Source organism: Populus nigra, chromosome 9 (assembly GCF_951802175.1).
Source record: "Populus nigra chromosome 9, ddPopNigr1.1, whole genome shotgun sequence".
In the NCBI taxonomy this organism is placed as follows: Eukaryota; Viridiplantae; Streptophyta; class Magnoliopsida; order Malpighiales; family Salicaceae; genus Populus; species Populus nigra.
In genome coordinates, this window is record NC_084860.1 from 839,408 (window position 1) to 854,783 (window position 15,376).

Below are 15,376 nucleotides of genomic sequence, written 5' to 3' on the forward strand. Positions count from 1 at the left end.
TTAATCTTTGTGGCGATAAATTTATGCTACTTTTAACTTTATTAAAATTTAATTTTTTTTAAATTTAAAATAATATCATTTTAAGTTAAAAAATAAAGCGATTTGATTGATTTAAATTAATATGGGTTAATCTGTTCAATTAATGATGAAGTTAAAGTATATTTTTTTATTACAATTTATGAATCAAATATCTGTTCTTCTTGTAATTTAAAAAAAATTAATTACAAAATAAAAATAAAAAACTATTTAAACCACTAAACCTATCTTGATTTTAGTTTATTGAATTACATTGTTGGAAAAAAAAACCTAGATGGATTATGAGAAATTTAATACTGTTTAAAAAATAATTAGTAATATTCTATTAATTATTTTTTAGATTTATTTTTTTAGAAAAAAAATACAAGATCAAAGCAAGAAATCTTAGATAGAGATATTTTTATCACTTTTGATGGATCATGAATTTTATTTTCTATTTTTTTTTTGTATTTATTTCTTTTGGACTTAGAAAATAATTAACATGATATCACTAATTATTCCTTGATCATCATTAAATTTTCCTCATATTACATAACTTGATAAACTTAATTAAAGTAATAGTTTGTTGGACCAACCTAATAAATTATATAGTTTAAGTATTTTTGTTGTATATATTATGAATGATCATCACGTGGGATGCTCAAAGACTAAAAGCAGAGAAAAATACACAAAGGTAATGCCTAATCCAGCTGTCTCATGTCATTGCAATATGCCATGCAATGAGATGTTGGCTTGTAAGTTTCATACTTTCAGGCTCTACTGTTCTATCTTCGTCGGATAAAGCCGGTGAGGATGATCTACTTCTTATTGCTGGTGTATTTCTTTGCGATTGTCGAACTGTAGGCACTAAAACACTGTCACTATCAGTTTCTAACTTTTCGCTCAGATACTCGGCACAATCATCATCACCACCTTTGAAAACTGGATGGATATATGCATTCTGAAGGTAGGATTTGAAATTAAAGTTCAGAGAACTTGATCGCTCCAGGGTATCTTTCATCATTGCTTCCTGAAAAACCAGAACCCAAGACAGCATTAGTATTCTGCAGCATTTGACTCATTTTGTTTTGACCCAAATCATCTCCTCATTAGTGCATAAATGCTTGAATTTCATCAACAACAGCAAAGCCTTAATCCTGGACTAGTTGGGGGACGTCATATGGATCGATCCTTTTGCGATTCCGCAAGATTATTTGACAAGCATCATGATAGAATCAATTGTCTACAACTAGTTATAGACACGCACAACCTTTTTTTTCGTGTGTCAAATGCTAGTAATAGGTAATTCTATCTTGACATCTCCTATAATAATTTCAGATGGATATAAGAAATGATGAGCATTATGCAGGAAGATCAATGGAAACTAAAAGGGGATTTACAGAATAAATCAATACTTGAACTGACAAGAAAAGCATCAACTCTGCTATATGCAAACAGTCACAAACCTGCAATGGATATGCGACAAACGCAGATCTGTAGAGGATGTTGCAGAAGATATGGAATCATATAGTGAGTACAGGAAGAGCAATGGCAAATGGTGTTGACTGGGAAGCTTGCTTTGTACTCAACAGTCCCATCATAAGCAGCTGTGAGATTACTAGTGCAGTAATAATACGCCCATGGACAGAAGGCCAGAACACGGCGCCACTTTCATACTCTTGGCTGTAAACATTTATGATCTGCATAAGTGGCACACTCTTGGTTGTAAACATTTATGATCTGCATAAGTACAAATTGAGATGGTGAGATTCAAAATTCTAAGCACTTGATTATTAAGGCATTGTTACCATGACAGATTAACCTATGTGAGGTCTTAAAAATAGTTTTATATATGATTCTGTAACAAACCAAAAGGATGGAATCCTTACCTGATGACGGAACACTACATAAGAAAAGCTGAAGAAAATAACTATAAATGGAAGGAGAATAGGCGTGACTGCTGCGTTTACAAGCCCCAACAGAAAATATAACTGCATACGGGGTTCGCTGGTGTTGAAACCAAGACTACCAGCATCCATTGCCTTTTGCCTGTCTTTCTCAGTCTTCACCAAAAAGATATTCTTCAAGTGGTAAATTATCAGTGGTTTCAGCATTAGAATTTCTCCAGCCATTCCAGCCCATCCATCAACCATTAAATAGGTTATGAAGAAAGTTGCTTTCATTGGAATAGCTACACTGATTGTTTCAGGAATTCTGCACACAGGGAATGTGCAAGAAATTCATAAATAAAGAAAACACTTCACTGAAATTGTAGAGGAAATGCTGAGGGTAGAGTATGAACAGAATTCTGAGAATAACATACTTGCTAGCAGACTGATGACTGATTGATAAAAGAATTTAGCTGTTCGAACACAGCCCCGGTGAGTATGCTTCAAAGGAACACATCGATAATGATGAAAATGTAATATCTCATTGCTGATCTCCTTTCCAAAGATGATAGAGACATGAAGATTTCCAATTTAGACATCATCATCAATACTGTCGGCAGGAATGTGAGAAAGAGTTTCAGTGCAATCCCAGGTAGAAATCCTTGGGCAACTGATTTGATAAATTCTCTGCATAAAAAAAAAGAAGCAATCAGTAATTTCTAAGAACGGAATCTTGCAACTAAGTGATAAAGCATTGTGATGAAAGGAAACTCACATTTCAATAACAGGCTTCAAAAAGGGAAGGTTTTTCTCAATTCCCTCAATGCTTGCTAGAGATTGTACAAATGCAATAGGGATCAAGAATAAGAAGGCAAGAATAAAGAATGAAACTCCAACTATCAGCCTCCTAACAGAAAGTGACACATATGGAATGGCTAAGTTTTCCCAATACACATCGCGAGGCTCAGGAGCCCACTCTGTTAACCACAAAGTTGGATTTCTTGATTGTTGAGTTTGTGCACAAAACACTGCACCCCATCGAGTCTTGAACGAAACGAATGCGGCTGGCATGATAGAATTCGGATCATTTAAAATCTTTTCCCTATCTTCTGCTATCTGAATAATAACAGAACCATCCATCATATCAAAATAGAGTGGTGATGCACTATGCAAATAGTGGATGGGAAACAAAAAGCTTAAAAGGGACTAATAAACTTCATATACTAGCTTTTTTCGCAGTAAGAAGCTAGATATATATGCTAAAAAACAACTAAGTGGCTTAAAGTTTTTGAATCATTATGGAGTTTAGATAAGAAAATGAAGATAGGGACTTCTTTTGACAGTTTCTCAATTTCCGACACATGATGATCAATTGCATCCACTTTTGCCCCCCAAAGCCCAAGAAAGCCAGTCTGAAACAGCAGACAAGAGTAAAAATTGAGGTCAAAACTGAAATTTGGTGAAAGAAAAAGCAGTATTCAGTTGATTTGGACATGAGGCAGTAGCTTCTTAAGATATATCAGGTTGCATTTCGAGAAGTACCTTCATCTAAGGCCTCTGCGATTGATTCCTGGAATGCTTGTTTTGGTAGTAGTCAAGCCAGTTCTGTTTGCTTTCCTTCTTCTTGACCAAGCTGGCTAGATTGTTAGCATTGCACACCACCTGCATTAAAAATTTATATTCTAGAACTATCAGAAGTGAAAATTTCCAATCAAAAGATTTCTTAACAGCTTTCTACCAAAGATTATTTACAATATAAATTCAGTTTGAGCAGGAACATACCTGGTGAGAGAGATAATGATCTGGATGATTCACCAGAAAAAAGCTAATTTTGGAAGAAAGACAAGCTCACTCACTCCTCTACCTCTGGCCAAGACGTGTCTATTACAATTCTTGCAACAGTCAAATATATCGGTAATTCAAAATTTTAAAGCCTCTTTCTTCTTCTTGGTTCATCTCTTCTTTCCATTACGCGCCATTCCATTCTTCCACTCCTCTCCATTGCTCCACTTTGTGATGTAAGGAGACAAATGGCAAGTGGATTTGTTTGTTAAAGTTTAGGTCTTTTCTTTGACTTCAAGTGAAAGAACTGGGGATGAGTGTAAATCAATTGATGAATTATGGTTGAGATTACTTATCAGTCTTCAAATTGTACAAGGTTGAAGTTTTCCCATCAAAGTATCACTTAGCTAACCATTTAAGTTTCCTACTTACTCTTCAAAAAGAAATATAAAGTCTTTTCCTATCTTTTAGAGGTTGAAACCAAGCCCTCGGCCCTCAGCGGTTCGAGTGGATCGAGGCTGAAGTAAGAAACAAAGAAATATTTGCAAGAGAGCGTGCACCTTCTTAGAGATGGTTCATTTGAGAATTGGGATACGTCTTATAGGTGGTTACATTGCCTTCTTGTTGTGAGAATATGTGCTTATTGAGCTAATGAATAGGTGTGCCATGTTGCAGGGTAACATTTGTATAATATCAGAGGGCAATGCAGCAAAGTACGGAATAGCCCTAGCTATGCGTAGATACAAGGGATATCATCGTTGATTAGGACAATAAATATGAATACGTGTAGTTGTACAAACCAATCATGAAAAATTCACATACACAATATCTACCTTTTACAATGCTCTCATTAATCTACATCTCTTTTGAAGTTTGAAGAGCCCTCAATGCCATAAAACCCAGAACATGATTTCCTGTCAGGAGTTTCACCTGGCCCCTCTTCCTTTGCCCTCTACAGAAAGTTCTTGACTCGTTTAATTTACAAAGTCGCCACTGTCTACTGGTAATGGATCGTTTCAAATGTACAGAAAGGTGTTGTCATGTATGTGTCATATTTAGCAATCTGTTTTTTTTAAGGATCGCCATTTTTAACTACCTCAAACAACGATGGCGAGGATGCCCCGCTGATTTTGCTTGGTGCTGGTGTATTTTTTCGTGATTGGCGTTTTGTAGGCACTAGGACACTCTCGGTTTCCAATTTTTTGCTCAGATCATCGTCTTCATCATCATCACCACCTTTGAAAACGGGATGAATATAGGCATCCTGAAGGTATGCTTTCAAATTAAAGTTTGGATCCCTTGCTCGTTCCAGGGTATCTTTCATCATTGCTTCCTAAATCAGAGTTCAAGACAAGATTAGTAGTCTCCGCTTTTGAGTCATTTTGCTCTAATCTAATTGTAGATCGTGTATATATTGATTCTATTTAGTTACTTGACATGGTGATAAACAAACTAAAAATAAATTACTAAAAGTTGGTTTAACCAATTTACCTAAATATGTTGGTGCACAAACATAAAATTGCACACTAACTTCACAAGTTTAAAGATTAAAACCACAATCTTATAGACAAAGCAATAATATTGAATATCTTAAATAGAATGTCAAGTATACTTGTTGAAACATTTAGAAAGAAATGCAAATTACTTTGCTAACAAGGATTGTATTCTTTATTCTTAAAATTTTATTCCTCGTCACTTGGTGTAAACGGATTGATTGTAAAGTTGCACTATAAACAAGGTCTATGAACTAGAAAAACTGACTCAAAAACTCTCTACAAAAAACTTGAACTTAAGCTCTAGAATGACTTTAAGAAAAATAATTTCCATCGTTTTGCCTTGATTTCAAAGTTGCACTATATAAACAAGGTCCATGAAATAGGAAAACAAACTCAAAATCTCTCTACAAAAAAATTGAACTTAAGCTCTAGAATGACCGAAAGAATTGCTATTTATTCATACGATAACAACAAATAATTCTTTACAGGCCAAAAAAATTATTTTACATTAAACTCAAATCTTAAGCCCGATCCCATGCCGAGCAAACATGGGTGGCTAAAGCCCAAAAGCTCACTTAGCCTAAAACATATCCCCTTTAAAAGCAACTATTCAATTTACCACTACATAAGCCACATGTGAATCTTGTAATGTGAAACCGAGAGTTTTTAAGTTAACAAAATATGTCAACCAATAGTTCTTTGAAATTAGTTTTTCATTCATCCAAAATTGTTTTTTAAAAGAAGTTAATATTTTATGTTAAAGTATTTTTGTTGGAGAATAATTTTCAACAATCTTAACCCTAATAGTGAGGGGACCACACTTTTAATTTGACCTCAAACATGCCCATTAACCATGTCTTTTAAAACAAATTTCTAACACTAAATAAATTCTTCATTAGCAAATCAATTAATCAAACATCTTGAATTCAATTGAAAAGCATTATGTTAGGGAACCTAAACTAGGTAGTATCAACTACCTAGAACTGCTTATAAGAAATTGCTTATTTTTTTTATGCAAAAGCTTGATCTCTTTGCCACGAAACATGAAATACCTAACAGCAATGGAGGAATTGTCTATTTACCATTGTGACAAGCTTGATTTGATGATAATAGAAGAAGAGAAAGAGAAAAAAATTCAACCAATTTCCCTTCAGATTTTAACGTTTCCAAGGTTACCAGCAACACTTGCATTACCAAAACAGCTTCTTCAACGTTCTCCCGTTCCCATTGGGCATCTTTCGCTCAACCTTGGACAACGTTTGAAGTTCTTTAAAGTACCAATGCACTCTGGCAACTCTCTAATGCTTGGACAGTCTCTGATTATAAATCTTTGTAAGGAGTTTGTAGATCCTTGAAGAAGTTATTTTGGTAATGCAAGTGTTGCTAACCTCAGAAATTCTATAATTTGAAAAGAAAGTGGTTAAATTTTTCCTCTTTCTCTTCCTCCATTATCATCAAATCAAGCTTTTCACAACAGTAAACAAACAATGTCATCAACACAGCTAGGCATTTCATGCTTCATGACAAAAAAATCAAGCTTTTACATCCAAAAATAACCCAAGTTTGTAAAGAACATTTTTCACACCAAACACTAGCATTAAACAGCTCTAGCTTGACATAAAACTAAAACGAGTTCATAGTTGCATATAAGAAATTATTAGTGTCATGCAGGAGAATCAATTGCGAGCAAACAAGGAAGCACATAAAAATCAACAGAGAATGAAAAGTGTAAACTCCAGAATATGCAGACACCAACACACCTGTAATGGATATTTGACAAAAGCAGATTTGTGGCGTCCGTTGCAGAACCTATGGAACCATATAGTGAGTACAGGAAGAGCAATGAGAAATGGTGCTGACTGCGCAGCTTCTTTTGTACTCATCAGTCCCAGCAGAGCCAGCTGTGAGATTACTAATGCAGTAATAACACGCCCATGGACATCAGGCCAGAATGCTGCACCACTTTCATACTCTTGGTTGTAAACATTTATGATCTGCCAAGGTGTAAACATAGGGAAACTGTGAATACACATGACCAAGGACAAATCATATGATTGTGCTACAAATATACTATCTAGTTGTAATGCCCTGGCCCAGAACATCTTCAAACTTGGATTAAATTGCAGGTTTTGATCATTTAGTTGACAAGACATTAACCATACACAATAGAATTGTCCTTTGATGGAACATCATTTAACCAAAGGTATCAATTATTTACCTGATGACGGAACACTACATAGGCGAAGGCAAAGAAAATAATTATGAATGGAAGGAGAACAGGTGTCACTGTTGCATATACAAGACCTAGCAGAAAATATAATTGAATGCGGGGTTCGCCGGTGTTAAAACCAAGACTGCCAGGATCCATTGCCTCTTCCCTGTCTTTTTCTGTCTTCACCAGAAAGAAATTTTTCAAGTGATACAGTATCAGTGGTTTCAGCATTAGAACTTCTCCAGCTATTCCAGCCCAACCATCAACCATTATATAGGTTATGAAGAAAGTTGCTTTCAATGGAACAGCTACACCTATTGTTTTAGGAATTCTGCCATCCATAAACGAAGAAATGAGCAAAACAAAGGAGAAAACAATTATAACACTTGATGGAAGTTGTAGGCAATAAAGATGAAAAACATATTGACTTAGATCCTAGAGTTTCATCTCAGGATAATAGGATTCTGGATCAATGAAAAGTGAGATAAAATTAAATCATTGGTGGGAGAATTAATAAAATGCAAGTTGTTGGAAATCATTTTAAGGCACATGCCATGAGAATAACATCTCTCACTAAGCATTAACACTACCAACAATGGTTGGATCTTACAGTATATAGTGCCATTCATCCTAATGCAACCAAATTCTATGAAAAATGCTTACACCCTAATAAATACTTGATAGATATGTGAGAATAACGTACTCATTAGCAGACTGATTGATAAAAGAATTTAGCTGTTCAAATGCGGCCCCAGCGAGTATGCTCCCAAGGAATACATTGATAATGAGGAAAATATAATATCTTGTTGCTGATCTCCTTTCCAAAGATGATATAGATAGGAAGCCTTCAAATTTAGACATGATCATTAAAATTGTTGGCAGGAAGATTAGGAAGAGCTTCAATGCAATGCCAGGTAGAAAACCTTGGATAACGGATTTGATAAATTTTCTGCATAAAAAATAAACAGTTGATAATTTCTAACAAAGAAATCTTGCATTTAAGTTAGAAGGCACTGTGATGAAAGAAAGAAAACTTACATTTCAATAATGGGCTTCAGAAAAGGGGCTTTTTTCTCGATTCCCTCAATGCTTGCTAGAGCTTGCACAGATGCAATAGGTATCATGAAAAAGAAAGTAAGGAAAAAGAATGCAACTCCAATTATCAGCCTCCTAACAGAGAGTGACATGTATGGAATGGCCAAGTTTTCCCAATATACATCACGCGGCTCAGGAGCCCACTCTGTTAACCACAAAGTCGGATTTCTTGATTGTTGAGTTTGTGCACATACAGCTGCACCCCATCGAGTCTTAAATGAAACAAATGCTGCCGGCATTATAGACTTTGGATCCTTTAAAACCTTTTTCCTCTCCTCTTCTATCTGAATTATACCAGAATGATACATGACCCAGATCAGAGGGGTGATTCGATAGTAATTGGTAAAGCAGCATCTCTAACTCATTTGAACAATGGTTTTGCTTTTTTGAACAAGAAGTTGCAGATTTATATACTTATGAATAACTAACAAAACAATAATTCAAACTTTTTGAAAGATTGAGGAATTTAGATTAGAAATTGAAGCTAGGGGCTTACTTCTTCTGACAGTTTCTTAATCTCTGATTTGTGATGATCAATTGCATCCACTTTTTCACCCCAAAGCCCAAGGAAACCAGTCTGAACAGCAAAGAAAAGTAAAGTTTGAGGTTAAAACTGTAATTGGGGTTCAGGCAAAAGTAATAGACATTAGATTCGGAAATGAGGCAACAACTACTTAAGATATATCGGATTGAATTTTGAGAAGTACTTTCTTAAGAGGCTTCTGTGATGGATTCCTGTCATACTTGAGTTGGTAGTAGTCAAGCCAATTCTGCTTACTTTTCTTCTTCTTGACCAAACTGGCAAGTTTGTTTGCGTTGCACACCACCTACATTAAAAATTTTAAATCCTAAAAATATTCACAAAGCCAAATTTTTTGACCAAGTATGCATAGTTCAAGGATTAAAAAAATTGAAGTACACACTATCCTAGAATTTCAGGAGTATAATAAAAGCCAGGGTTTATTTAAATATTCCATTAAGTAAATAGTCCATTTAAAGCCACTCAATAGACCATATGAGATCCACATGTTGCCTCCTCAACTACCAAACCTTTTCCCTATCCCTTGCTATTTAATCCAAATGATGAAAAGCTACTATGAGCTGCAGCACTCAACTTGTCAAGAAAATAGGAAGTGTTCTTTATGTCCAAGAACATTTCCCACAAATCACACCAGCAATAAATATTTACACAGCATACTTATATGATAACAAAGAGGTGCACATTCTTAGTTCAGCAAATAAAAAAAAATCCAAGTTTCTCTTCTTCTTTTTTCTATCATTTTTCTGAGTCAAAAGACAAGAAAATTCAAAGTAGTTTATTTGTGCAATCCTCTGTTAAATGTCTATTTAGGAAAAAAAAATGAAGTCTCTATGTCCTATAGGGAATGTCAACTGGTTACAAATCCATTAATAGAAACAAGGAAATTTAGTCACTTAGTTCAATTAAACGTTAAGGTTTGCAACATTTCAAATCTCACAGACCACTCATGGAATAACACCTTTTCAATTCTATGATAAAAAAACAGCACATAACACAATTAAAATAATTAAGGTTCACAATACACAATCAAAACCACTGAAGAAAAAACTAAGATAAGAACATGATAGGAATAAGCAATTGCTGAGGGAACAGTTTACATATGGAAGCTGGCTTGCATATGCACAGAAGGAAAAGCTATGATCAAAATGCATACCAACAAATGTCCCATAATGATATATAATTTTTCTAGTGTCATTAGCACACAATTGACCCACATGATGCCCTGCCCACAATACACATATCTAACAAATGGTTTTCAATAATTTGCACAACAAGACTGATGCAGACTATTCCTTGATATCATCAATAAAATTCATAGCTTTCTACCAAAGATATTTACACTATAAATTCTGCTTGAGCAAAAACATACCTGATGAATGAGATAATGATGTGGATGATTCACTAGGAAAAAGTGCTCCACAAGCTCACTGACAGATTCATCTGGATCCGGAGGTACATTCCTAACAAGGACCTGTGAAGTGTAAGCAATTATTATTCAAGTTTCTTGAAGGAGAGAAGGATGGAGAAAAGCTGATACAATGGGTAAACTAGAATTGAAATTTTGTACTACAACATTAAGCAATCTGAGATTGACTGTTACACAGACAAATCCTGCCCAACTTTTTTAGGTCTAAGAACTGCTTCCCATTTTGGAAATATTTCACTTAAGGCATATATATAGAAATGGAAATGGAGGGAAACAAGCTCAAGATTGAGAGAAAAAGGTTTGATAAAGGAATAAATCAATAAGGAAAATAGTTCATCTTACAGTGAATTGATCTGGACGGCGTCCTTCTGAGGAAAGAAATTGCAACCTCATTGAAGCAACTTTCTCATACTCCTTCAGTAACACGTAGCATGTCCAGAAAGTAAAGGCATAGGCCATCACTATATGAGCCCAAAATCTGCAGTGCAATTAACATAAATATTGGTGTAAAATGAAAAGGTAAGGGAGCAGATATTCCTGGAAGTAGAAGATGTAGGATAATACAAACACAGAAAAAAAAAACAAGACCCCATGATTGTCTTTTGGAGAAACAGTTACTCTTGTTTTTTGGTAGATAAGCAATCAATAAACATTCTACAGATAACGAATCATTTATAAAGTAGTAAGAGAATTGTGATCAATATATCTGAATATATCAAGAATTCATGAATGCTCAGAGATGGTAAGGTAGCAAGAGCTAGCAATGATTGATGGCTTCGTACCTTTGTGATTTAAGTGGAACATTAGAAATTGAAAGCTTGTCAATGTCACTAGCAGTTACATTGGACGCCAGCTGGGCTGCCTCTAGAGTATCATTGGTGTAATTAACTGGCACCAGGATAGCCCAAGCAAGGAACGCTATAGGCACAAAAATTTTAAGTCTGCATAAGCAACAAAAACTAGCTCAGTGCACAACAACAAACGACAAACATTTTTCAAAAATATAGTTGTTCTAACATGTTCAAAGGATAATAGCAGTATTTAGCCACCCTTTCTTTTTGAAATCTGCACCAACATAATAAAATTTCACTACCATTTGCAATAGAGGTATGAAACCGTACAGCACATACCCTTTGATAAAAAATTAAGCATAGGAAAACAAAGATGAACATACACCAGTATAACAGCATTACCCCATCAAGTAAATTCGCAAGTAAACCGCTGAATCCAATCCTGCATGATCAATAAGCTCAGGCTCAGGCATTTTAAGCGCTTCAGGCATCCAATTTAAAAACCGGGTATACGATCTAAAGTCTAAATTCACAATCCTGCGAACAAAAGCCCCCGAGTGCGAGGCACTGCTTCTTAAGCCCTTGAGATACCATTTTGGAAAGTAAACCCTATCATTGAAAGGTTGTATCCTCAAGACTGCAAATGCCAATAAGAAAATGAAAGCACCCAGTAGATTTAAAGCCCCCGAAACCGCTATATCTCCTAGCGTTGCCATTGATACCTTCAACAAAAAAACCAAAACAAAAACCCTTGTCAAAAACATAAAAAAATCAACAACTTTTCAAGAAAATCTCAAAACACATCAAAAACTGAACTACTATATTTAACATCCAACAGTTCCTTTCAATGAAAAACACCCCTTTACATAAAAAGATAACAAATTTTCAAGCAAGATTTAAAAAGAAACACTCATCCTTTTGATACTTACAAAGCAAATCAGCCAACTTTAAAACAATCCTAATCAAACATCAAACTAATCTCCAAATTAAACATTTTCTTTCCATCTGGGTCACAAATTCAACAACTATTTCACACATCAGAACCCAAAAGAAAAAATCAACACAAACAGTAAACAAAAGGAGCTAAGAAAAAACCATACTTTGCTTACTATCAACCAACTTCTTCCGTTATCTCCAATGCTATATTTGCCCTCTTAATAATTAACAAAAGCTGAGATTAACTTTGAGTGTCTCCCAGAGAAAGTTGAATTAAGAAGTGTTTGGATTGCTTTTTAGCTTAATCCAAGCAAACAACATTATTCCTCTCCCTTACAGAGGATGAGCAGCTAGCACGCTACCATAAACGCCTTCGACAAGTAATCATTATAATAGCAAATGCAGATAACAAAAGGTAAGTTCCGAAAATGGTACAACATAGCAGTAGACGATGAAGAAGGAGAGGAAGAGAGTAAAGAACAATGAAAATGGCAAGTGGGTTTCTCCGCTGTTTTCGACGATAACGACTTCCATTTGGAGGATATCCTTTTATTTTATTTGTAGTCACAAAGAAGCTTGCTTTTCTTGGAGTGACAATTCAGTGTTGTAATTATCTTGGTTATTTCATTTCAGTCCTTAAACTATTAATGCTTTCTTTTTAGTGTTCAAGTTCTTCTATCTATCACATTTTGATTGATGTAGATGCTTGTGGTGTCCCATTACTCTCTTAAAATATCAAGTGAGGATAGCAATTATTAATCTTGAAAAGTGTTTTGTATGATGCGAGGATAGGAACTATTAATCTTGAAAAGAGTTTTGTATTATGTAATACAAAGATAAAATTTTTGAATTTAAACATTAATTAAAAGCCAAGAATAAAAAATAGATATGGAGGATTTGTTATCTATGTCTGCTATTACAGTAATTTTACTGTTTTGGTTTTAAAAAAATTGATTTAAAAAAATGTATTTGGTTAAAATTACAGTGATGAATTTTTTCTTGTAAAATAAATAAAAAATAAATCTTCAAGAATAAAAACACAAGATAATTTAATTTCTGTAAAATTAAAATTTTAAATGCAATTATATGTGAGATATAATGTAAAAAAATTAAAAATATTTGGTTAACTTAACAACTTTTTCTCCATGGTTGAGAAAAAAACAAAAACAACCACAATACTAAACAATCTTTGAGGTTATTTGACATTGCGATTAAAACTATGTTTATGTGCGTTGAAAAGGTTTTAAATTAATGTTTTTATAGTGTTTTCAATAGTTTTGATATACTAATGTTAAAAATAAAAAAATATTTTAATATATTTTTAAACAAATAATATTTTTAAAAATTAAAAAAAATTACCACAATCTTAATCATCCACTTTATATATTCATGAAAAATAGTCGATAATGCTTTTTCTATCAAAGTAGAATTTTCTTACATAAGATTTGATGGACCCATCAACAACAAATCTAAAAGTATTGTTAGATAAAAAGTTAAAATCTAAATAAATTTAAAATTACATAATCAGTAAGCTTTATTCCTGTACAACAAGATCCTTTTTCATGTTCTACGACTATAAATCAATCAATCAATCAATTTTAGTAATCAAGATACGATCACACCCGAAACTCCTCAAAATCGACCAAAACTCACTAGTGTTCATGGGGCTTGATTGTTAGTTCAACAACAATTTTATGATGAAATTGCATGAATTTTAACTCAAGGGACTTGTTTGAATCACATTATTATTATTGAATTCTATTTTGTATTTGCCCATAAATTCAAGGCTAAAAAAAACCAGTAGAGCTTATTTAAGACAAATATATCGTCGTTAACAACCATGAGCAGTGTCGGCAAGTTGCCACGTGGTTTCTAACGGCTACAATGTGGATTTTTGAGGGAAGAGGAGAATTGTTTCACGCGCTGTTTATTGATAGACTGGCGCGTGGGAAAAGTGTTAAATACGTGTGTGCTTTAAAATGAGGCAGACAGCCAACTGTTAGTTGGAAGTGACAGTTTTCAGAATTTAGCTAGCTATTGTCTTTTTTCTTTTTTCTTTTTTTAATAAATATTAAAATAATTTATATGTATTCGACTAATTTTATTAATTTTAAAATTAATAATTATATAAATTTTTAATAATTCTAAAATTTATAATACTTAAACCGGTTATCTTTAAAAAGGAAATTCAAAACCTCACAAATTAAAATATATCTCTTATTATTGCTATTGTCTTTTTATTACAATTGGTTTTTGCTATACATGGATATTGAGTTTTTAGTGGCTCATGCTAATATATATATATATATATATATATATATATATATATATATATATATATATATATATATATATGTTAAAATATCGTATATATGTTAAAATATCGTAATATAATTTTTTATAGGAAAAATAATATAGTTTTATAAGTATTATTTAATATATTTATAATTCACGAGTTTTAAAAATAAACACAAAAATTAATAAAAAAACAAAAATAAAACAAATAAATGAATCTCGAAGATATATCAAAACTTTGATGATAACACACGCTACTTTTGAAAATATTTTAAAAAGATGAAGACAATAATATTAAAGAAAGTCATAAACAATAGACAAAGTGAGTCATACGAGTGGTCCAAAGATATTGAGGCTCACTTGTTTTTGGACCGCTCGTATAATCCAACAGTAACCTTCGTTTAATGTGTGTATCTCCAAGATTGTTTTTTTTTTTCATTTCCTTTTCTTTCTCATCTTTTTTTTTAATTAAATCTTGTGTATAATAATTTTAAAATTTGAGAGAATTGTAGATAATTATTATGACTTGTAAATTGTAGATGTTATATGAAACTCTTTAAACTGTATTATTTTTTAAATATTTTTTGCATTGTGCTATTTTAATATATTTCTTTTTACTATACTAGAAAATAAAAAAAAATCTATGGATGTTGACCTAATTTGTTTTTATTTTAAGATCTAATACACCATTATTTTATTTTAAATTCACATCTTGTATTATTTTTGGACTCTTCCTTTTTGTTATTTTTTTCATATATTTGGCAGAGTTAAGAACATGTAATTCAAGTTAAAATTGGGGAATTTGTAACATTTTTCCTCATCATAACTTATCCAGCATATATATTTGGCAAATAAAAACAATATTGACATTTTTTTTGGGTTTAGAGATTACGGATCA

The 15,376-nt window shown here is 33.1% G+C and overlaps 1 protein-coding gene across 2 annotated transcripts; it reads right to left on the reverse strand.

Annotated features, from left to right (window-relative positions):
- Positions 1-619: 619 nt before the first annotated feature.
- LOC133703806 (calcium permeable stress-gated cation channel 1) lies at positions 620-12,714 on the reverse strand. 2 transcript variants are annotated; one of them, XM_062128488.1, is made up of 12 exons: positions 12,348-12,714; positions 11,650-11,969; positions 11,239-11,397; positions 10,799-10,934; positions 10,400-10,501; positions 9,197-9,316; positions 8,986-9,066; positions 8,433-8,773; positions 8,098-8,343; positions 7,401-7,725; positions 6,943-7,176; positions 620-1,045 (listed from the first exon to the last, which is right to left on the reverse strand). In XM_062128488.1, the coding sequence occupies exons 2-12, from the start codon at positions 11,961-11,963 to the stop codon at positions 731-733; spliced, it is 2,373 nt and encodes a 790-aa protein (XP_061984472.1). In that variant the 5' UTR covers positions 11,964-11,969; positions 12,348-12,714; the 3' UTR covers positions 620-730. The 2 variants fall into 2 exon arrangements, with proteins under 2 accessions (XP_061984472.1, XP_061984473.1); XM_062128489.1 differs by lacking the exon at positions 620-1,045 and adding an exon at positions 4,401-5,019.
- Positions 12,715-15,376: the final 2,662 nt, after the last annotated feature.